The sequence below is a fragment of the Pseudophryne corroboree genome, chromosome 1, assembly GCF_028390025.1.
Source record: "Pseudophryne corroboree isolate aPseCor3 chromosome 1, aPseCor3.hap2, whole genome shotgun sequence".
Taxonomy (NCBI): Eukaryota; Metazoa; Chordata; class Amphibia; order Anura; family Myobatrachidae; genus Pseudophryne; species Pseudophryne corroboree.
Window position 1 is genome coordinate 7,737,264 of NC_086444.1, and position 25,284 is coordinate 7,762,547.

The 25,284-nt window shown below is 50.9% G+C and overlaps 1 protein-coding gene across 2 annotated transcripts in view; it reads right to left on the minus strand.

Moving 5' to 3' along the window:
• Positions 1–25,284, minus strand: part of LOC134958737 (uncharacterized) — a 130,167-nt gene that overhangs the window by 20,210 nt on the left and 84,673 nt on the right. For both annotated transcript variants that reach the window (XM_063946490.1, XM_063941601.1), the window contains exons 5-6: positions 14,154–14,251; positions 13,972–14,015 (exon numbers count right to left, since the gene is read on the minus strand). In XM_063946490.1, coding sequence (XP_063802560.1) covers positions 13,972–14,015; positions 14,154–14,251 — 142 coding nt within the window. The remainder of the gene's footprint in view (positions 1–13,971; positions 14,016–14,153; positions 14,252–25,284) is intronic.

A 25,284-nucleotide genomic window follows, 5' to 3' on the forward strand; every position in this document is an offset into this window, starting at 1 on the left:
TCCTTCCTCCTCATAGAGAATGGGACTGTCCGATTGATCTCATTCCAGGGAAGGTTCCACCTCGAGGCCGAACTTATCCGTTGTCTCTGCCTGAGACGCATTCTATGGAGGAATATATTAAAGAGAACCTAGCAAAGGGGTTCATTCGACCTTCTTCCTCTCCAGCCGGCGCAGGCTTCTTTTTTGTAAAAAAGAAAGATGGTGGTCTGCGGCCGTGCATCGACTACAGAGGTTTGAACGACATTACCATCAAGAACCGTTATCCTTTACCCCTGATTACTGAGCTCTTTGACAGAGTTAGCGGAGCTACCATCTTTACAAAGCTGGACTTGCGAGGTGCATACAATCTCATCCGGATCCGTGAGGGTGACGAGTGGAAGACCGCCTATAACACCCGTGACGGACATTATGAGTACCTCGTCATGCCCTTCGGATTGAGCAATGCTCCAGCTGTCTTCCAGCATTTTGTCAATGAGATCTTCAGAGACATTCTATACCGTCATGTCGTGGTCTATCTAGACGATATCCTAATTTTTGCCAACGATTTAGAGGAACATCGTTTTTGGGTTAAAGAGGTTCTGTCCCGTCTCCATGTCAATCATCTCTATTGCAAATTAGAAAAATGCGTCTTTGAAGTCAAGTCCATTCCGTTTCTAGGGTACATTGTGTCCGGTTCCGGACTAGAGATGGATCCTGAGAAACTACAAGCAATCCAAAATTGGCCGGTACCCTTAACCCTCAAAGGGGTCCAGAGGTTCTTAGGGTTCGCCAACTATTACCGAAAGTTTATACGAGACTTTTCCACCATTGTGGCGCCTATTACTGCTTTCACTAAGAAGGGTGCTAACCCGTCCAAGTGGTCTGAAGAAGCCATGCAAGCATTTCATCTTTTAAAACAAAGGTTCATCTCTGCGCCTGTTCTGAAACAGCCTGACATCGACTCTCCTTTCATCTTAGAGGTGGATGCCTCCTCCGTTGGAGTAGGAGCGGTGTTATCTCAGAGGGCTAAAGATGGCCATTTACACCCTTGCAGTTTCTTCTCCCGGAAGTTCTCCCCAGCTGAGCGCAACTATGCCATTGGCGACCAGGAGTTGCTAGCCATCAAGCTCGCTCTAGAAGAGTGGAGGTATCTGTTGGAGGGAGCCTCTCATTCAATCACCATACTTACAGACCACAAGAACCTTTTATACCTGAAGGGCGCACAATGTCTCAACCCTCGTCAGGCCAGATGGGCACTTTTCTTTTCCAGGTTCGACTTTAAACTCCAGTTCTGTCCGGGCTCTCAGAATCGCAAGGCCGATGCCCTTTCCCGCTCATGGGAGCAAGAAAATGAGTCAGAGTCTTCAGACAAGCATCCTATTATAAATCCGTTGGCATTCTCCACGGTAGGGATGGACTCTACGCCCCCATCAGGGAAAAGTTTTGTGAAGCCGATGCTAAGGAAGAAGCTCATGCATTGGGCCCATGCTTCCCGTTTTGCCGGACATACAGGTATCCAAAAAACCCTGGAGTTTATCTCTAGGTCCTATTGGTGGCCAACTCTGAAAAAGGACGTCTTGGAGTTTATTGCATCTTGCCCAAAGTGTGCCCAACATAAAGTATCCCGCCAGTCGCCTGCGGGGCAACTGGTTCCACTATCCGTTCCCCGTCGACCATGGACCCACTTGTCGATGGATTTCATTACAGACTTACCCATGTGCAACAAGTTCAATACCATCTGGGTGGTAGTTAACCGGTTCACCAAGATGGCACACTTCATTCCTCTCACCGGTCTTCCGTCAGCTTCCAAGTTGGCTCAAGTATTCATACAAGAGATCTTCCGACTCCACGGTCTTCCTGAAGAAATTATCTCAGATCGAGGAGTTCAATTCACAGCCAAATTCTGGCGAAGTTTATGTCAAGTCCTCCAAGTCAAGCTAAAGTTTTCCACGGCTTACCATCCTCAGACCAATGGTCAAACCGAGAGGGTGAATCAGGACTTGGAGGCCTTCCTCCGCATCTATGTGTCCTCCTCTCAAGATGACTGGGTTCAATTACTTCCCTGGGCCGAGTTCTGTCATAACAACCAGTATCATTCTTCATCTGCTTCAACACCATTCTTCACTAACTTTGGATTCCACCCTAAAGTTCCTGAGTTCCAACCGCTTCCAGCAACTTCTGTTCCCGCAGTGGATATCACCTTGCATCAGTTTTCCAATATCTGGAAGAGCGTACGATCAGCTCTGCTCAAGGCATCGTTCAGGTACAAGAAGTTTGCGGATAAGAAGCGTCGAGCAGTTCCTGCTCTCAAGGTGGGTGATCGGGTATGGTTATCCACGAAGAATTTGAGGTTAAGAGTTCCCAGTATGAAGTTTGCACCTCGCTATATCGGTCCTTTCAAGATTGAAAAAGTCATCAATCCTGTTGCTTACAGACTCCAGTTGCCTCCCTTCTTAAAAATACCCAGGACATTCCATGTTTCCCTGTTGAAACCGCTGATCTTGAATCGGTTTCATTCCTCACTTCCTCCAACTCCGAAAGTCCAAACTCAACGAGGCGTTGAGTATGAAGTGGCCAAGATCCTGGACTCACGTCACCGTTACGGTCAACTACAGTATCTTATTGACTGGAAGGGTTACGGTCCTGAGGAACGTTCATGGACCAATGCTTCTGATGTCCATGCTCCTGCCTTGGTCCGGAGATTCCATTCCAAGTTTCCTCAAAAGCCAAAGAAGTGTCCTGGGGCCACTCCTAAAGGGGGGGGTGCTGTCACGATCCGGGTATCTGGACGCCATTTCTTACCCATCAGATGCCTCCTAAGGCTGGCTCAGCGCTCCAGGACCGGATCCCATCTGTTATCCTAATGTTCACATTCCTGCATCCTCTCCTGTCTCTCTGAGACGCTGTCACAGTAACGCCTTATTACATCTGGCATGGCGTCTCCCGCGGCCTCCACCGCCGTCCCTGAGCTTCTGCATGCAGAGTGTCAGAGTGGCGATTACGTCAGCCGCGGCCTCCGCTGTGTCCGCGTGGTTGGATGTGCACTTGTCAGCCTGGCGTCTCCTGTCTCCAGTGGCCGGCGCCGCCATTACTGTTTTCATTACCACATGGATTACAAACCAAACTTCCCTCCAAGTGTCTGCATGGGCGCAGCCATCTTGGATTCTGTCAGCTGATCATTTCCTCCAATCTGTTGTCAGTATTGTTAATCTGCATAATTGCCTAGCCAATCCCTTCCTTGCTGCAGGTATAAATACACTGTGCCTGAGCAAGGAAGGCGTCAGTGCTTTGGTTGTCAAACCTAGTTCCTGTTTGTCTCTCTCCTGTGATTGTCTTCCAGGTTCCAGCTCCTGTCTCAAGACTTCCACCATAGAGACCCGCACCAGCATTCCACCTGCGGTGTAGCCTGACTCTCCAATCCATTGTGGATTCATCTGTTTCCAGCTACAACATTACCTGCTTCCAGCTCAGCTTCCAGCAGAGTACAGCTTCCCTTAAAGGGCCGGTGTCCTTTCTACACTTTACCACTCTCCACCGGTATTATTATTTCTCCGCTCTCAAGTTCTACATTTCAGTTCATATTTCATCGCTCCCAAGTTCATTTATTATTTAACTGGTTCCAGCCAGTATCCACTCCGTGCTAACAACAGTCTGGTTCCAGCCAGTATCCACAGCAGCTGTTTTATCTTCAGCAACCCAGCTTTTCCTGGAACACCAGCTGGCACAATCCTGGGTTATCTCCATTGCTACAGTCGGGCCTGGTAAGGACTTTCCATCTAGAAGATCATAAGAACTATCTCACACTACCAGTGCCCTGTGGCTCCTGCCATCCTGTAGTACCCAGGAACTGTATTTATTCTTTGCTGACTTTTACGCTTTCTTTTACTGCTGCTGTGTTGCGGAGTTGTCATAATAAACATCATTGACTTTTATCCAAGTTGTCGTGGTCACGCCTTCGGGCAGTTATTATTCATGTTACTTACATGTCCAGGGGTCTGATACAACCTCCCAGGTTCCGGTACATCTCAGCCCCTACAACTGAGGCTGCCTCCCGTCAGCTCAGGCCCTCAGTTGTGACATCACACACGCAAGCACAGTAAGGAATTTTGTCCCTCATTCCGAGTTGATCGCTTGCTAGCTGTTTTTAGCAGCCGTGCAAACGCATAGTCTCCGCCCACGGGGAGTGTATTTTCGCTTTGCAAGTGTGCGAACGCCTGTGCAGCCGAGCTCTGCAAAAAACATTTTGTGCAGTTTCTGAGTAGGTCTTGATTTATTCTTCCCTTGTGATCACTTCAGCCTGTCTGGTCCCGGAATTGACGTCAGACACCCGCCCTGCAAATGCCTGGACACGCCTGCGTTTTTCCAAACACTCCCAGAAAACGGTCAGTTGCCACCCATAAATGCCCTCTTTCTGTCAATCTCCTTGCGATCGCCCGTGCGAATGAATTCTTCGTAAAAGCCACCGCTCAGCAACGAACTGCTTTGTACCCGTACGACGCACCTGCACATTGCTGTGCATACGCATGCGCAGTTTTGCCATTTTTTTTACCTGATCGCTACGCTGCAAAAATCGGCAGCGAGCGATCAACTCGGAATGACCCCCTTTAAGGATATTCATGCATGCACAGTAGCAAAACATCGGCTATTTGTGAAAAATTGGCATTGTGTTCTGTGACAGTACAGGTTTCCAAATCACTCATGCACGGGGGTAGATGAAAACCAACAGTGGTTTATTTACCAGAGTGGGTGATAAACTGCTCAGCACTCTTCAGCACTACAATCCAAACCGAAAATTCCCACAACGAACTCCTGACGGAATATCACTTCTTAGGAGCAGCTCTCTGGGTAGCTCTACTTATACCCACAGAAGCCTCAGGTTGCTTTCTTCTGGGTTTCAAGGCATAGGAATATATTACACTTTTTTTAATCAAGGTGATTAAATCAGATACTAAGAGCCACCCTGTCTGACCAGCTTTGGAACAAAGGAGGGGACACTACACATAGCTGGATCTCCTCAGGTTTGGGTAAACACAGGGGTTAAAGTAGGGGGGGGGGGATGGGGCAGAACTGAGTTCCATTACCTGTAATAGTAGGTGGAACTAGCTCCACCTCCTCCATGGCCCCTGCACAGTTATTCCAACAGAAAAGCCTGCCCCATCAAACACGTCAATAGATGATGCAGGTGGTGCTAGAGTCACTGACAAGTGAGCTGCTAGAGTGACAGAGGCAGAGATATGTATAAAGGACACTACTGTGAGCATTATGTGTATAAGGGGCACTACTGTGGGCATTATGTGTATAAGGAGCACTACTGCTGTGGGCATTATGTGTATAAGGGGCACTACTGTGGGCATTATGTGTATAAAGGGCACTACTACTGTGGGCATTATGTGTATAAGGGGCACTACTGTGGGCATTATGTGTATAAGGGGCACTACTACTGTGGGCATTATGTGTATAAGGGGCACTACTACTGTGGGCATTATGTGTATAAGGGGCACTACTACTGTGGGCATTATGTGTATAAGGGACACTACTACTGTGGGCATTATGTGTTTAAGGGGCACTACTGTGGGCATTATGTGTATAAGGGGCACTACTACTGTGGGCATTATGTGTATAAGGGGCACTACTACTGTGGGCATTATGTGTATAAGGGGCACTACTGTGGGCATTATGTGTATAAGGGGCACTACTACTGTGGGCATTATGTGTATAAGCGCCACTAATGTGAGCATTATGTGTATAAGGGGCACTACTGCTGTGGGCATTATGTGTATAAGGGGCACTACTGTGGGCATTATGTGTATAAGGGGCACTACTGTGGGCATTATGTGTATAAGGGGCACTACTACTGTGGGCATTATGTGTATAAGCGCCACTAATGTGAGCATTATGTGTATAAGGGGCACTACTGCTGTGGGCATTGTGTGTATAAGGGGCACTACTGTGGACATTATGTGTATAAGCGCCACTAATGTGGGCATTAGGTATATGGGAGCACTACTATTGTAGGCATTATGTGTAAGGGGCACTACTACTGTGGGAATTGTGTTCCACCACCTTTCCAGGACCAATTTAAGACCTGGATAAACATATCACTTCTGTTGAACAATAAGGTGTAAACAGAAGGGACAGTGTTACCTTAAATCACTCAGGGGGGTATTCAATTAGTGCAGTTTTTTTGACCAGTCGAGAAAATTGCACTTTTCGCCTGTTTTCAGGTCGAATTTACATTTGTCCTAATAAAAGCCCATGCCTCTTTTTTGACTGGTTGAAAAATCCGGCACTGGCGAAAACCACATGTATCGGCTAATTCGGCGCCGATACAAGTGTTTTGGCAAATTCACAAGCATTTTTTGGCCATTTTTGGCGCAATTTTGGCACATGCCGATTCGACAGAGAAAAAGTGAGGTGAAAATGGATTCAAAAATCATCGAAAACGTCCGCAATTGAATACCCTGTGTCAAATTAGTGCCGTTTTTTCGAGCAGCCGAAAAAATGGCACTTAATTGAATACCCCCCTTAACCTTTGAGTGTCCTCCATGGTATAAGTGAACAATAGAAAACTAGGGCTAACATGAATACATTACCTAGAGTGTAACAGATAACAAAACACATTTGCATATATTAACAATATTAAAGTCAGTTCACACACAGTATGGGGGGTGAGTAGCAGCTTACTAGGGCCGTATTCAGGTTTGTTATCAAACAAAAAGAAAACACACTAATGGACAAAAATCATGTGCACTGCAGGGGGGCAGATGTAACATGTGCAGTGCAGGTGGGGTAGATGTAACATGTGCAGTGCAGGTGGGGCAGATGTAACATGTGCAGAGAGAGATAGATTTGGGTGGGGTGTGTTCAAACTGAAATCTAAATCTAAATTGCAGTGTAAAAATAAACCAGCCAGTACTATTTACCCTGCACAGAAACACTATAACCCACCCAAATCTATCTATCTCTGCACATGTTACATCTGCCCCACCTGCACTGCATATGTTACATCTACCTCTTGCAGCTCAGCATGGATTTTGTCCATTAGTGTGAATAAAACCCATAGATCGTTATATAGGGGGTTCATGGGGATAAAAAGTAAATATTCAGAAGGTTTTGTTGACTTGGGAAATGAGACAATTATATAATTTTCACACACTTCTCATTTCTTCACATATACAAATCACAATCAGGCCCTGGATATACCAGTATCTCATTTCCTATCTAAACACTGTACTTTTGTTTCCAGGCTGTATTTTGAGTTGGACATCTCTAAAGTCACCTCTTGAACATACTGTATGCATCTAATGTATAATTCATTGTACCCGGTTTACAGAAACCTAATATTTACATCTATAGTACGTGTATTTCCAGGTCTGTGTAGCTCAAACTAAGACACAACACAAAGGCATACCTCCCAACTGTCCCAATTTTCACGGGACAGTCCTTTTTTTGGGGTGGTCTTCTGTTTGCCGGCGGTCGGGCTCCCGGCGCTCAGTATACCGGCGCCGGGAGCCCGACCGCCGGCTTACCGACACTTATTTTCCCTCGTGGGGGTCCACGACCCCCATAGAGGGAGAATAAAATAGTGTGGCGCGCGTAGCGCGCCACCGTGCCCGTAGCGTGGCGAGCGCAGCGAGCCCGCAAGGGGCTCATTTGCGCTCGCCAAGCTGTCGGTAAGCCGGCGGTCGGGCTCCCGGCGCCGGGATGCTGGTCGCCGGGAGCCCGACCGCCGGCCACCCGTAGTGAACCCCTTTTTTTGCGACTGTCCCGCTGTCCCACCCGTGGGTAGCAGTGTCCCGCGGTGGGGGGGGGGGGCAGTTGGGAGGGTCCTGCACTCGCTGTAGAGCAGGGTGAATAGACGCTATGCGCATGCGCACACAGCATCTATTCACGGAGACAGAGATACTGGGCGCATGCCAGCAGCTCACTGAGCGCTAGCCTCGCCCCCATAGTAACAAGAACGGGGGACGTGGCTCACGATCGTGGCATTGCTGCGAGGCCACGCCCCTTTATGGGAAGCCATCCCCGTTTTATGTAGCCACATCCCCTTTTCGGTGGCGGGCGCGGCGGAGCCGCGCATGGGTTCCCGCTTGCTAATCCTTGAAGGTTGGGAGGTATGCAAAGGGTCGGGTATAAGTTGAGTCTGTGCTCCCTTACTGTACACTGCACATTAACACTCCTCCAGGCCACAGAAACCTCCCATACTAAGGCCCCAATGACCTTCTCACTGCCAATGTTACTGGTCAGTTCTCAATTCTCCTCCTAGATCATCTGCTTCTCCTGCAAACTCTCCATTTCACTAGGTCCAGTGAGTCTGTCCTTTCATGAACTACATCTTACCTCCCTACCCATTTTCCTGTAACAACCTCTAACTACACCTCCCATCCCTTCCACTATCTTCCCAGAAGGATCCACCCAAGTCCATCTCCTATTCTCCCTTTACACATAATTCTTCTGCACTACGTGGTACCCTTCCTCCTTCTACCCTGCCGGGTGTCCTTCCTCCTTCCACCATGCCTGGTGCCCTTCCTCCTTCTACCCTGCCTGGTGCCCTTCATCCTTCCACCATGCCTGGTGCCCTTACTCCTTCCACCATGCCTGGTGCCCTTCCTCCTTCTACCCTGCCTGGTGCCCTTCCTCCTTCTACCCTGCCTGGTGCCCTTCCTCCTTCTACTCTGCCGGGTGCTCTTCCTCCTTCTACCCTGCCTGGTGTCCTTCCTCCTTCTACCCTGCCGGGTGCCCTTCCTCCTTCTACCCTGCCTGGTGCCCTTCCTCCTTCCACCATGCCTGGTGCCCTTACTCCTACCACCATGCCTGGTGCCCTTACTCCTTCTACCCTGCCTGGTGCCCTTACTCCTTCTACCCTGCCTGGTGCCCTTCCTCCTTCTACCCTGCCTGGTGCCCTTCCTCCTTCCACCATGCCTGGTGCCCTTACTCCTTCTACCCTGCCTGGTGCCCTTCCTCCTTCTACCCTGCCGGGTGCTCTTCCTCCTTCTACCCTGCCTGGTGTCCTTCCTCCTTCTACCCTGCCGGGTGCCCTTCCTCCTTCTACCCTGCCTGGTGCCCTTACTCCTTCCACCATGCCTGGTGCCCTTCCTCCTTCTACCCTGCCTGGTGCCCTTCCTCCTTCCACCATGCCTGGTGCCCTTACTCCTTCCACCATGCCTGGTGCCCTTCCTCCTTCTACCCTGCCTGGTGCCCTTCCTCCTTCCACCATGCCTGGTGCCCTTACTCCTTCTACCCTGCCGGGTGCCCTTCCTCCTTCTACCCTGCCTGGTGCCCTTCCTCCTTCCACCATGCCTGGTGCCCTTACTCCTTCTACCCTGCCTGGTGCCCTTACTCCTTCTACCCAGCCTGGTACCTTTACTCCTTCTACCCTGCCTGGTACCCTTCCTCCTTCCACCATGCCTGGTGCCCTTACTCCTTCTACCCTGCCTGGTGCCCTTACTCCTTCTACCATGCCTGGTACCTTTACTCCTTCTATTCTGCCTGGTACCTTTACTCCTTCTACCCTGCCTGATACCTTTACTCCTTCTACCATGCCTGGTACCTTTACTCCTTCTACCCTGCCTGGTACCCTTCCTCATTCTACCCTGCCTGGTATCCTTCCACCATGCATGGTGCCCTTCCTCCTTCTACCCTGCCTGGTGCCCTTCCTCCTTCCACCATGCCTGGTGCCCTTCCTCCTTCCACCATGCCTGGTGCCCTTACTCCTTCTACCCTGCCGGGTGCCCTTACTCCTTCTACCCTGCCGGGTGCCCTTCCTCCTTCTACCCTGCCTGGTGCCCTTCCTCCTTCCACCATGCCTGGTGCCCTTACTCCTTCTACCCTGCCTGGTGCCCTTACTCCTTCTACCCTGCCTGGTACCTTTACTCCTTCTACCCTGCCTGGTGCCCTTCCTCCTTCCACCATGCCTGGTGCCCTTACTCCTTCTACCCTGCCTGGTGCCCTTACTCCTTCTACCATGCCTGGTACCTTTACTCCTTCTACCCTGCCTGGTACCTTTACTCCTTCTACCCTGCCTGGTACCTTTACTCCTTCTACCCTGCCTGGTACCTTTACTCCTTCTACCCTGCCTGGTACCCTTACTCCTTCTACCCTGCCTGGTGCCCTTCCTCATTCTACCCTGCCTGGTATCCTTCCACCATGCATGGTGCCCTTCCTCCTTCTACCCTGCCTGGTGCCCTTACTCCTTCTACCATGCCTGGTACCTTTACTCCTTCTACCCTGCCTGGTACCTTTACTCCTTCTACCCTGCCTGGTACCCTTACTCCTTCTACCCTGCCTGGTGCCCTTCCTCCTTCTACCCTGCCTGGTGCCCTTCCTCCTTCCACCATGCCTGGTGCCCTTACTCCTTCTACCCTGCCGGGTGCCCTTCCTCCTTCTACCCTGCCTGGTGCCCTTCCTCCTTCCACCATGCCTGGTGCCCTTACTCCTTCTACCCTGCCGGGTGCCCTTCCTCCTTCTACCCTGCCTGGTGCCCTTCCTCCTTCCACCATGCCTGGTGCCCTTACTCCTTCTACCCTGCCTGGTGCCCTTACTCCTTCTACCCTGCCTGGTACCTTTACTCCTTCTACCCTGCCTGGTACCCTTCCTCCTTCCACCATGCCTGGTGCCCTTACTCCTTCTACCCTGCCTGGTGCCCTTACTCCTTCTACCATGCCTGGTACCTTTACTCCTTCTATTCTGCCTGGTACCTTTACTCCTTCTACCCTGCCTGGTACCTTTACTCCTTCTACCATGCCTGGTACCTTTACTCCTTCTACCCTGCCTGGTACCCTTCCTCATTCTACCCTGCCTGGTATCCTTCCACCATGCATGGTGCCCTTCCTCCTTCTACCCTGCTTGGTGCCCTTCCTCCTTCCACCATGCCTGGTGCCCTTCCTCCTTCCACCATGCCTGGTGCCCTTACTCCTTCTACCCTGCCGGGTGCCCTTCCTCCTTCTACCCTGCCGGGTGCCCTTCCTCCTTCCACCATGCCTGGTGCCCTTACTCCTTCTACCCTGCCTGGTGCCCTTACTCCTTCTACCCTGTCTGGTACCTTTACTCCTTCTACCCTGCCTGGTGCCCTTCCTCCTTCCACCATGCCTGGTGCCCTTACTCCTTCTACCCTGCCTGGTGCCCTTACTCCTTCTACCATGCCTGGTACCTTTACTCCTTCTACCCTGCCTGGTACCTTTACTCCTTCTACCCTGCCTGGTACCTTTACTCCTTCTACCCTGCCTGGTACCTTTACTCCTTCTACCCTGCCTGGTACCCTTACTCCTTCTACCCTGCCTGGTGCCCTTCCTCATTCTACCCTGCCTGGTATCCTTCCACCATGCATGGTGCCCTTCCTCCTTCTACCCTGCCTGGTGCCCTTACTCCTTCTACCATGCCTGGTACCTTTACTCCTTCTACCCTGCCTGGTACCTTTACTCCTTCTACCCTGCCTGGTACCCTTACTCCTTCTACCCTGCCTGGTGCCCTTCCTCATTCTACCCTGCCTGGTATCCTTCCTCCTTCCACCATGCATGGTGCCCTTCCTCCTTCTACCCTGCCTGGTGCCCTTCCTCCTTCCACCATGCCTGGTGCCCTTACTCCTTCTACCCTGCCGGGTGCCCTTCCTCCTTCTACCCTGCCTGGTGCCCTTCCTCATTCCACCATGCCTGGTGCCCTTACTCCTTCTACCCTGCCTGGTGCCCTTACTCCTTCTACCATGCCTGGTACCTTTACTGCTTCTACCCTGCCTGGTACCTTTACTCCTTCTACCCTGCCTGGTACCTTTACTCCTTCTACCATGCCTGGTACCTTTACTCCTTCTACCCTGCCTGGTACCCTTACTCCTTCTACCCTGCCTGGTACCCTTACTCCTTCTACCCTGCCTGGTGCCCTTCCTCATTCTACCCTGCCTGGTATCCTTCCTCCTTCCACCATGCATGGTGCCCTTCCTCCTTCTACCCTGCCTGGTGCTCTTCCTCATTCTACCCTGCCTGGTATCCTTCCTCCTTCCACCATGCCTGGTGCCCTTCCTCCTTCCACCATGCCCGGTACCCTTCCTCTTTCTACCCTCCCTGGTGCCCTTCCTCCTTCCACCATGCCTGGTGCCCTTCCTCCTTCCACCATGCCTGGTACCCTTCCTCTTTCTACCCAGCCTGGTGTCCCTTTCTCCTTCCACCATGCCTGGTACCCTTCATCCTTCTACCCTGCCTGGTGTCCTTCCTCCTTCCACCATGCCTGGTACCCTTTCTCCTTCTACCATGCCTGGTATCCTTCCTCCTTCTACCCTGCCTGGTGTCCTTCCAACTTCCACCATGCCTGGTGCCCTTTCTCCTTCCACCATGCCTGGTACCCTTCCTCCTTCTACCCTGCCTGGTGTCCTTCCTCCTTCCACCATGCCTGGTACCCTTCCTCCTTCTACCCTGCCTGGTGTCCTTCCTCCTTCCACCATGCCTGGTGCCCTTACTCCTTCTACCCTGCCTGGTGTCCTTCCTCCTTCCACCATGCCTGGTACCTTTACTCCTTCTACCCTGACTAGTACCCTTCATACTTCTACACAACCCTATATTCTTCTTCTTCTTTCTACCATGCCTGGTACCTCCTTGTATCCTACCTAGCACTTTTTCCTGTAATCTTCCTCTTTCTACCCTGTTACCTTTCCTCCTTGTACATTACATTGTAATCTTCTTTCTACCCTGCTTGGTACCTTTCCTCCTTCTACCCAGACTGGTACGCTTCCTCCTTTACCCTGCCCTCTACCCTTCATACTTCTACACTACCCGGTAATCTTCCTCATTCTACCCTGCCTGGTACACTTCATACTTCTACCCTACTTCCCAGTAATCACTTGTACCCTACCTAGTACACTTCCTGGTAATCGTCCTCTTTCTACCATGCCTGGTACCCTTCCTCTTTCTACACTATCCAGTAACCTTCCTCTTTATACCCTGCCAGGTACCCTTTCTCCTTCTACACCTCCAGGTAACATTCCTCTTTATACCCTGCCAGGTACCCTTTCACCTTCTACACCACCAGGTAACATTCCTCTTTATACCCTACCTGGTACCCTTATTCCCTCTACCTAGCCTTGTATCCTTTTTCCTTTTACACTACTCAGTAACCTTCCTGTTTCAACCTTGCCTGGTACCCTTCCTCCTTCTACCCTGACTGGTAACTTTCCTCCTTCTACAGTACCAGGCTTCCATCTTTTCTGTACCTTGCCTGGTATCCATCCTCTGTCTACCCCTTGTCTGGTACCCTTCCTCCTTCTACACAGCCTGGTACCTTTCCTCCTACACTACAGAGTAACCTTCCTCTTTATACCATGCCTGGTACCCTTCCTCTTTATACCCAGCCTGGTACCCTTCCTCCTTCTACCCTGCCTGGTATCTTTCCTCCTTCTACACTACAGAGTAACCTTCCTGTTTCAACCTTGCCTGGTACCCTTCCTCCTTCTACCCTGACAGGTAACTGTCCTCCTTCTACCCTGTCTGGTAACTTTCCTCCTTCTACAGTACCAGGCTTCCATCTTTTCTGTACCTTGCCTGGTATCCTTCCTCTGTCTACCCCTTGTCTGGTACCCTTCCTCCTTCTACCCAGCCTGGTACCTTTCCTCCTTCTACCCAGCCTGGTACCTTTCCTCCTTCTACACTACAGAGTAACCTTCCTCTTTATACCATGCCTGGTACACTACCTACATTTACACTTCCCGGTAACCTTCCTACTTTTACACTTCCTTGTAACCTTCCTGTTTCAACCTTGCCTGGTACCCTTTCTCCTTCTATTTAACCCAGTACCCTTCCTCCTTCTACCCTGACTGGTACCCTTCCTCCTTCTATACAACCCAGTACCCTTCCTCCTTCTACCCTGACTGGTACCCTTCCTCCTTCTATACAACCCAGTACCCTTCCTCTTTCTACCCTATTTGGTATGACAGATAGATATTGTCCAGTATTGGTGACTGCACTCAGTGCTGGAGATATGGGTCAGTAATAGCTCACATACAACACTTACCTCCACAGTGCTGTCACCTCTGGCTGAATAAGTCCTCTGCTTACCTAGGAAATCAGGGAACAGTGGTATTATATTCATGTGTGATGTGAACGACATATGAGAAACTCCATTAGCAGGTCACAGGCTTCTTGTATTAGCATGCAGGTAAGTAATGAGAACGCTATGAGATATTTGCCACTTACGTTGACACTTGTATTTCCATGTCCACAGGACAGCACCAACTATAATCAGGACAAGCAGTATCAGGAGAATGGGGAGAAGGATCTTCCCGTCACGGGATCTAACGGAAAAGAAAGAATGTACATTTTTGTGGCTGAAATGTCCTCTGTGCAATGTAATGTAACATACTGTCTGATTATATTTACATGCATTCACGTTACATCCTGTGCACAGACACATGTGGCTGAAATGTCCTCTGTGCAATGTAATGTAACATACTGTCTGATTATATTTACATGCATTCACGTTACATCCTGTGCACAGACACATGTGCTATTTATTAAATGTAAATACTAATGAATTAATGTCTGGGCTATTTGGGGGGAATAGGTGTACAGTATATACTAATTCTGAATTCAGGGCTGGGTGCAGGCAGGGAATGTGGAATTAATAAATGTGGGTGCTATGGAGGTGAAATTGGTTTGGTTTAGGGAAGGGGGTCCTGGTGGTTCACGTGCTGCTTATTTTCCAGATTTCCAGCTGGTAGGGAAAGCTGCAGGAAGGGGTAAAAGAGAGCGGGGCAGTTTGAGAACCCCCCTGATTCCGCTGTGCAGCCCCAATCCTGAGTCACTGCCTCCACCAGACCAGACTCTGTCCCTATTGCCATGAAACCCATCCGGCTGCAGTTGCTTCCCATGCATGGCTTAATCTGATAGAGCCGCGCATGTTGGGCTGACCCCCCCCCCCCCACCTGCAGACCCCCCAACATCTACCACCCCAAAAATGACAGATAGGAGCTGATTGGCTGGTCCTTTATCACCGTACAATTAATCACTCTCCAGGGCTTGATAAATCCGGGCATGAGAGTGATAGTGCATCTGATGGAGGAGTAAACCTGAGGAATATAAACCACAAGGCAGAACCTGGGTCTACACATAAGAGAGGGCCGGGTGTGGTAGGGGTCATATTATTGTTGTGTTGGTCATAGCGAGGCAGCCAATGAGAGCTAGGCGAGGGAGGATTTACCAGCACACATAAAGGGGAGTGGCCTGGGATCGGCCTATCATCTCGCTCTATTTGGCCCGGCGTTTGCGTGGGGTGTTTGTTTCTGGTCCTGTGTGTTCTGTGCTTGGGGCGGTGAAACGAGACAGCAATGGTACATATCTGATCTACTGCAATGAGGAGAATGGATATATATGGGTCCAGTCAGACAGGTATGCTGGTAAGGGGGGTGGTACTCATTTGCTGCCCATGTGTGTGGTCTAAGCCACTTTTGAACTGATGTTGGTTAGATGATTTATATTGGGTTGTGTATGATACGCCGACAGACCTAATGCCGACATTCATCATATTGACGTGATACTATTGACATTTGCATTATGTCTGCATTGACCATGCTGATATTTATTATGTAGACAGTGATGGAATTTCAACATGTTAGAATGTGGACATACTGTATGGTCCGTGGTTGCCCAGCAATCACATACCTGCTCCCAACCTCTTCCGCGGCGGACTCCCGGTACCGGCAGTCATGTGACTGTGACATCCGAGTCAGACCTCTGATCCTTCAATGTTCAGGTCAGTATCTTTCTGCTATCCCTAACCCTAATGCCTACCCCTGACTCTCCCTCTGGTTCCTAATGATAAACTCCACCCACAGCCTAACCCTAACCCCCCCCCTTCCCGCAGCCTAACCCTAATCTTCTCCCCGCAGCCTAACCCTAATCTTCTCCCCGCAGCCTAACCCTAATCTTCTCCCCGCAGCCTAACCCTAATCTTCTCCCCGCAGCCTAACCCTAATCTCCTCCCCGCAGCCTAACCCTAACCCCCCCGCAGCCTAACCCTAACCCCCCCCTCCCCGCAGCCTAACCCTAATCTCCTCCCCGCAGCCTAACCTTAACCACCACCACCCCAGCCTAACCCTAACCCCCCCCCCTCCCCGCAGCCTAACCCTAATCTTCTCCCCGCAGCCTAACCCTAACCCCCCGCAGCCTAACCTTAACCACCACCACCCCAGTCTAGCCCTAACATCCCCCTGCAGCCTAATCCTATCCTCCCCCACAGCCTAACCCCATCCTCCCCCGCAGCCTAATCCTATCCTCCCCCACAGCCTAACCCTAACCCCCCGCAGCCTAACCCTAACCTTCCCCGCAGCCTAATCCTATCCTCCCCCACAGCCTAACTCTAACCCCCCGCAGCCTAACCCTAACCTTCCCCGCAGCCTAATCCAAACCTCCCCCACAGCCTAACCCTAATCTCCTCCCCGCAGTCTAACCCTAACCTCCCCCCCAGTCTAGCCCTAACCCCCCCCACAGCCTAACCATAACCACCACCCCCCCAGTCTAGCCCTAACACCCCCCTGCAGCCTATCCCTAACTCACCACAGCCTAATCCTAACCTCCCCCACAGCCTAATCCTAACCTCCCCCACAATTTAACCCTAACCTTCCCATCCACAGACTAGCCCCAACCCCCCCCCGCCCACGCATTCTCACCTTAACTCTTTCTTCCGCAGCCTAACCCCATCCTCCCCCGCAGCCTAATCCTAACCTCCCCCACAGTTTAACCCTAACCCTTTCCCCCACAGCCTAACCCTAACCCTCCCTCCCCCACAGCCTAACCCTAACCTCCACTCCCACAGCCTAACCCTAACCACCACCCCCCCAGTCTAGCCCTAACACCCCCCTGCAGCCTATCCCTAACTCACCGCAGCCTAATCCTAACCTCCCCCACAGCCTAACCCTAACTTCCCCCACATCCTAATCCTAACCTCACCTCCCACAGCCTAACCCTAACCACCACCCTCCCAGTCTAGCCCTAACACCCCCCTGCAGCCTATCCCTAACTCACCGCAGCCTAACCATAGCCTCCCCCACAGCCTAACCCTAACCCCCCCCCAGTCTAGCCCTAACCCCCCCACAGCCTAACTGTAACCACCACCCCCCAGTCTAGCCCTAACACCCCCCTGCAGCCTAACCCTAACCTGCCCTGCAGCCTAATCCAAACCTCCCCCAAAGCCTAACCCTAATCTCCTCCCCGCAGTCTAACCCTAACCTCCCCCCCAGTCTAGCCCTAACCCCCCCACAGCCTAACCGTAACCACCACCACCCCAGTCTAGCCCTAACACCCCCCTGCAGCCTATCCCTAACTCACCACAGCCTAATCCTAACCTCCCCCACAGCCTAATCCTAACCTCCCCCACAATTTAACCCTAACCCTCCCATCTACAGACTAGCCCTCACCCTTCCCCCCCCCCCGCCCACGCATTCTCACCTTAACTCTTTCTTCTGCAGCCTAACCCCATCCTCCCCCGCAGCCTAATCCGAACCTCCCCCACAGTTTAACCCTAACCCTTTCCCCCACAGCCTAACCCTAACCCTCCCTCCCCCACAGCCTAACCCTATCCTCCACTCCCACAGCCTAACCCTAACCACCCCCCCCCCCCCCCAGTCTAGCCCTAACACCCCCCTGCAGCCTATCCCTAACTCACCGCAGCCTAATCCTAACCTCCCCCACAGCCTAACCCTAACCTCCCCCACATCCTAATCCTAACCTCACCTCCCACAGCCTAACCCTAACCACCACCCTCCCAGTCTAGCCCTAACACCCCCTGCAGCCTATCCCTAACTCACCGCAGCCTAATCCTAGCCTCCCCCACAGCCTAACCCTAACCTCACCCCCCCAGTCTAGCCCTAACCCCCCCACAGCCTAACTGTAACCACCCCCCCAGTCTAACCCTAACACCCCCCTGCAGCCTAACCCTAACCTGCCCTGCAGCCTAATCCAAACCTCCCCCACAGCCTAACCCTAATCTCCTCCCCGCAGTCTAACCCTAACCTACCCCCAGTCTAGCCCTAACCCCCCCACAGCCTAACCGTAACCACCACCACCCCCCAGTCTAGCCCTAACACCCCCTGCAGCCTATCCCTAACTCACCGCAGCCTAATCCTAACCTCCCCCACAGCCTAATCCTAACCTCCCCCACAATTTAACCCTAACCCTCCCATCCACAGCCTAGCCCTAACCCCCCCGCCCACGCATTCTCACCTTAACTCTTTCTTCCGCAGCCTAACCCCATCCTCCCCCGCAGCCTAATCCTAACCTCCCCCACAGCTTAACCCTAACCCTTTCCCCCACAGCCAAACCCTCCCTCCTCCGCAGCCTAACCCTAACCTCCCCTCCCACAGCCTAACCCTAACCACAACCCCCCCAGTCTAGCCCTAACACCCCCCTGCAGCCTAACCCTAACCTTCCCCGCAGCTTAATCCTAACCTCCCCCACAGCCTAACCCTAACCTCCCCCACAGCCTAATCCTAACACCCCCCTGCAGTCTAACCCTAACCTTTCCCGCAGCCTAGTCCAAACCTCCCCGCCAGTCTAGCCCTAACCCCCCCCCGCAGCCTAACCCTAACCACCACCACCCCAGTCTAGCCCTAACCCCCCCGCAGCCTAACCCTAACCACCACCCCCCCAGTCTAGCCCTAACACTCCCTGCAGCCTAATCCAATCCTCCCCCACAGCTTAACCCTAATTGTCCCCCGCAGCCTAACCCTAATGTCAACATTCTGACAATGTTGACATTTCACCTGTGGACATTCTGATACTTTTTAACAATGTTGACATATGTGTGAATGACATTATGAATGTTGATATTGTGATAGACATCCCATCGCATCATGAGCCTGTGTGTTACTGGGCAAGAAAAAAAGCCATTTGTTTCCCCCAGCACCCTGAATGATAACCGTAACCAGATTTAAATTCCACATAATAATAGAATTCAGAGATCTTCGTTACACGTATTTGCGCAAATGTGTGAATAAGCCCCAAAGCCGCATCAAGGCGTCTCTGTATAATTGGGGTCCCTAGCGCTATATCTAGGTGCAGGGTGTGGCACCCCAAAACACCAGCATAAGCCAGAAAGCCCAGCGTAGCATACCAGTGAAAAAACTATAGTGTTAATAAATTAGTATTTAGGAAGCAGAAGCTATAGAGAAAGTGATACAAAAATGAAATGCAATTAAAATAGAGAAATAGTGTTAAAAAATTAATAAGTGAAAAAAGTTAATAGAATGTAAGGGTATGCCACACTAAGGCCATCCAGCTCAGCCAGTCCAGAGGCACCACACCTCACACCTCCATTACCCCAATCTGGGTCTAAGATTAACCAGCAAGGAGCCACATGATAATGGCTCCTTACTACAATATGTCTAAGCTAAGAGCTACCTACCTTGGAGCAACCCCATAATGGAGCATCACTTTCTCTATAGCTTCGGCTTCCTAAATACTAATTTATTAACACTATAGTTTTTTCACTGGTATGCTACGCTGGGCTTTCTGGCTTATGCTGGTGTTTTGGGGTGCCACACCCTGCACCTAGATATAGCGCTAGGGACCCCAAATATACAGAGACGCCTTGATGCGGCTTTGGGGCTTATTCACACATTTGCGCAAATATGTGTAACGAAGATCTCTGAATTCTATTATTATGTGGAATTTAAATCTGGTTACGGTTATCATTCAGGGTGCTGGGGGAAACAAATGGCTTTTTTTCTTGCTTAGAAATATTCCTTCCTTTCGAGCACCTGAATGATATCACTAAGCTAATTGAGCATCTACCAATATATATGTTTCCTGTGTGTTACTGGCTCATGATGGTGCGGCAGCTGCCAAGCAATATTCATCACTTACATAAAGCGGAGCCCTATGAGGGGAGGGAGCCCAAACGCAGAGTTCAAGCACCCCCCCCACCACCACCACTAACACCACTTGTGAGGACACATACACTCTCTCAGTACCTACAGCACATACTGTATCTCTGGGGAAATGGTTTCCTCTGAGGCAGCAGTAGCCACAGCACATGTACATATCTCTGGGGAAATGGTCTCCTCTGAGGCAGCAATAGCCACAGCACATGTACATATCTCTGGGGAAATGGTTTCCTCTGAGGCAGCAGTAGTCACAGCACATGCACATATCTCTGGGGAAATGGTCTCCTCTGAGGCAGCAGTAGCCACAGCACATGTACATATCTCTGGGGAAATGGTTTCCTCTGAGGCAGCAGTAGTCACCGCACATGCACATATCTCTGGGGAAATGGTCTCCTCTGAGGCAGCAGTAGCCACAGCACATGTACATATCTCTGGGGAAATGGTTTCCTCTGAGGCAGCAGTAGTCACAGCACATGTACATATCTCTGGGGAAATGGTTTTCTCTGAGGCAGCAGTAGCCACAGCACATGTACATATCTCTGGGGAAATGGTTTCCTCTGAGGCAGCAGTAGTCACAGCACATGCACATATCTCTGGGGAAATGGTTTTCTCTGAGGCAGCAGTAGCCACAGCACATGTACATATCTCTGGGGAAATGGTTTCCTCTGAGGCAGCAGTAGTCACAGCACATGTACATATCTCTGGGGAAATGGTGTCCTCTGAGGCAGCAGTAGTCACAGCACATGTACATATCTCTGGGGAAATGGTTTCCTCTGAGGCAGCAGTAGCCACAGCACATGTACATATCTCTGGGGAAATGGTTTCCTCTGAGGCAGCAGTAGTCACAGCACATGTACATATCTCTGGGGAAATGGTCTCCTCTGAGGCAGCAGTAGTCACAGCACATGTACATATCTCTGGGGAAATGGTCTCCTCTGAGGCAGCAGTAGTCACCACACATGTACATATCTCTGGGGAAATGGTTTCCTCTGAGGCAGCAGTAGTCACAGCACATGTACATATCTCTGGGGAAATGGTCTCCTCTGAGGCAGCAGTAGTCACAGCACATGTACATATCTCTGGGGAAATGGTTTCCTCTGAGGCAGCAGTAGTCCCCACACATGTACATATCTCTGGGGAAATGGTTTCCTCTGAGGCAGCAGTAGTCACAGCACATGTACATATCTCTGGGGAAATGGTTTCCTCTGAGGCAGCAGTAGTCACAGCACATGCACATATCTCTGGGGAAATGGTTTCCTCTGAGGCAGCAGTAGTCACAGCACATGTACATATCTCTGGGGAAATGGTTTCCTCTGAGGCAGCAGTAGCCACAGCACATGTACATATCTCTGGGGAAATGGTTTCCTCTGAGGCAGCAGTAGCCACCACACATGTACATATCTCTGGGGAAATGGTTTCCTCTGAGGCAGCAGTAGTCACAGCACATGTACATATCTCTGGGGAAATGGTTTCCTCTGAGGCAGCAGTAGCCACAGCACATGTACATATCTCTGGGGAAATGGTTTCCTCTGAGGCAGCAGTAGTCACAGCACATGTACATATCTCTGGGGAAATGGGTTCCTCTGAGGCAGCAGTAGCCACAGCACATGTACATATCTCTGGGGAAATGGTTTCCTCTGAGGCAGCAGTAGTCACAGCACATGTACATATCTCTGGGGAAATGGTTTCCTCTGAGGCAGCAGTAGCCACAGCACATGTACATATCTCTGGGGAAATGGTTTCCTCTGAGGCAGCAGTAGTCACCGCACATGTACATATCTCTGGGGAAATGGTTTCCTCTGAGGCAGCAGTAGCCACCACACATGTACATATCTCTGGGGAAATGGTTTCCTCTGAGGCAGCAGTAGCCACAGCACATGTACATATCTCTGAGGAAATGGTCTCCTCTGAGGCAGCAGTAGCCACCACACACACATGTACATATCTCTGGGGAAATGGTCTCCTCTGAGGCAGCAGTAGCCACAGCACATGTACATATCTCTGAGGAAATGATTTCCTCTGAGGCAGCAGTAGCCACAGCACATGTACATATCTCTGGGGAAATGGTTTCCTCTGAGGCAGCAGTAGTCACAGCACATGTACATATCTCTGGGGAAATGGTCTCCTCTGAGGCAGCAGTAGCCACAGCACATGTACATATCTCTGGGGAAATGGTTTCCTCTGAGGCAGCAGTAGCCACAGCACATGTACATATCTCTGGGGAAATGGTGTCCTCTGAGGCAGCAGTAGCCACCACACATGTACATATCTCTGGGGAAATGGTTTCCTCTGAGGCAGCAGTAGCCACAGCACATGTACATATCTCTGGGGAAATGGTTTCCTCTGAGGCAGCAGTAGCCACAGCACATGTACATATCTCTGGGGAAATGGTTTCCTCTGAGGCAGCAGTAGTCACAGCACATGTACATATCTCTGGGGAAATGGTTTCCTCTGAGGCAGCAGTAGCCACAGCACATGTACATATCTCTGGGGAAATGGTTTCCTCTGAGGCAGCAGTAGCCACAGCACATGTACATATCTCTGGGGAAATGGTTTCCTCTGAGGCAGCAGTAGCCACAGCACATGTACATATCTCTGGGGAAATGGTCTCCTCTGAGGCAGCAGTAGTCACAGCACATGTACATATCTCTGGGGAAATGGTCTCCTCTGAGGCAGCAGTAGCCACAGCACATGTACATATCTCTGGGGAAATGGTTTCCTCTGAGGCAGCAGTAGTCACAGCACATGTACATATCTCTGGGGAAATGGTTTCCTCTGAGGCAGCAGTAGCCACAGCACATGTACATATCTCTGGGGAAATGGTTTCCTCTGAGGCAGCAGTAGTCACAGCACATGTACATATCTCTGGGGAAATGGTCTCCTCTGAGGCAGCAGTAGCCACAGCACATGTACATATCTCTGGGGAAATGGGTTCCTCTGAGGTAGCAGTAGTCACAGCACATGTACATATCTCTGGGGAAATGGTCTCCTCTGAGGCAGCAGTAGTCACAGCACATGTACATATCTCTGGGGAAACGGTTTCCTCTGAGGCAGCAGTAGCCACAGCACATGTACATATCTCTGGGGAAATGGTTTCCTCTGAGGCAGCAGTAGCCACAGCACATGTACATATCTCTGGGGAAATGGTTTCCTCTGAGGCAGCAGTAGTCACAGCACATGTACATATCTCTGGGGAAATGGTCTCCTCTGAGGCAGCAATAGCCACAGCACATGTACATATCTCTGGGGAAATGGGTTCCTCTGAGGCAGCAGTAGCCACAGCACATGTACATATCTCTGGGGAAATGGTTTCCTCTGAGGAAGCAGTAGCCACAGCACATGTACATATCTCTGGGGAAATGGTTTCCTCTGAGGCAGCAGTAGCCACAGCACATGTACATATCTCTGGGGAAATGGTTTCCTCTGAGGCAGCAGTAGCCACAGCACATGTACATATCTCTGGGGAAATGGGTTCCTCTGAGGCAGCAGTAGCCACAGCACATGTACATATCTCTGGGGAAATGGGTTCCTCTGAGGCAGCAGTAGCCACAGCACATGTACATATCTCTGGGGAAATGGGTTCCTCTGAGGCAGCAGTAGCCACAGCACATGTACATATCTCTGGGGAAATGGTTTCCTCTGAGGCAGCAGTAGTCACTGCACATGTACATATCTCTGGGGAAATGGTTTCCTCTGAGGCAGCAGTAGCCACAGCACATGTACATATCTCTGAGGAAATGGTTTCCTCTGAGGAAGCAGTAGCCACAGCACATGTACATATCTCTGGGGAAATGGTTTCCTCTGAGGCAGCAGTAGTCACAGCACATGTACATATCTCTGGGGAAATGGTTTCCTCTGAGGCAGCAGTAGTCACAGCACATGTACATATCTCTGGGGAAATGGTCTCCTCTGAGGCAGCAGTAGTCACCGCACATGTACATATCTCTGGGGAAATGGTTTCCTCTGAGGCAGCAGTAGTCACAGCACATGTACATATCTCTGGGGAAATGGTCTCCTCTGAGGCAGCAGTAGTCACAGCACATGTACATATCTCTGGGGAAATGGTTTCCTCTGAGGCAGCAGTAGTCACCGCACATGTACATATCTCTGGGGAAATGGTTTCCTCTGAGGCAGCAGTAGTCACCGCACATGTACATATCTCTGGGGAAATGGTTTCCTCTGAGGCAGCAGTAGTCACAGCACATGTACATATCTCTGGGGAAATGGTTTCCTCTGAGGCAGCAGTAGTCACAGCACATGTACATATCTCTGGGGAAATGGTTTCCTCTGAGGCAGCAGTAGTCACAGCACATGTACATATCTCTGGGGAAATGGTTTCCTCTGAGGCAGCAGTAGCCACAGCCCATGTACATATCTCTGGGGAAATGGTTTCCTCTGAGGCAGCAGTAGCCACAGCACATGTACATATCTCTGAGGAAATGGTCTCCTCTGAGGCAGCAGTAGCCACAGCACATGTACATATCTCTGGGGAAATGGTCTCCTCTGAGGCAGCAGTAGTCACAGCACATGTACATATCTCTGGGGAAATGGTTTCCTCTGAGGCAGCAGTAGCCACCACACATGTACATATCTCTGGGGAAATGGTCTCCTCTGAGGCAGCAGTAGCCACCACACATGTACATATCTCTGGGGAAATGGTTTCCTCTGAGGCAGCAGTAGCCACAGCACATGTACATATCTCTGGGGAAATGGTTTCCTCTGAGGTAGCAGTAGTCACAGCACATGTACATATCTCTGGGGAAATGGTGTCCTCTGAGGCAGCAGTAGTCACACCACATGTACATATCTCTGGGGAAATGGGTTCCTCTGAGGCAGCAGTAGTCACAGCACATGTACATATCTCTGGGGAAATGGTTTCCTCTGAGGCAGCAGTAGTCACAGCACATGTACATGTCTCTGGGGAAATGGTTTCCTCTGAGGCAGCAGTAGCCACAGCACATGTACATATCTCTGGGGAAATGGTTTCCTCTGAGGCAGCAGTAGTCACCGCACATGTACATATCTCTGGGGAAATGGTTTCCTCTGAGGTAGCAGTAGCCACAGCACATGTACATATCTCTGGGGAAATGGTTTCCTCTGAGGCAGCAGTAGCCACAGCACATGTACATATCTCTGGGGAAATGGTTTCCTCTGAGGTAGCAGTAGTCACAGCACATGTACATATCTCTGGGGAAATGGTGTCCTCTGAGGCAGCAGTAGTCACACCACATGTCCATATCTCTGGGGAAATGGTTTCCTCTGAGGCAGCAGTAGTCACAGCACATGTACATATCTCTGGGGAAATGGGTTCCTCTGAGGCAGCAGTAGCCACAGCACATGTACATATCTCTGGGGAAATGGTTTCCTCTGAGGCAGCAGTAGCCACAGCACATGTACATATCTCTGGGGAAATGGTTTCCTCTGAGGCAGCAGTAGTCACAGCACAT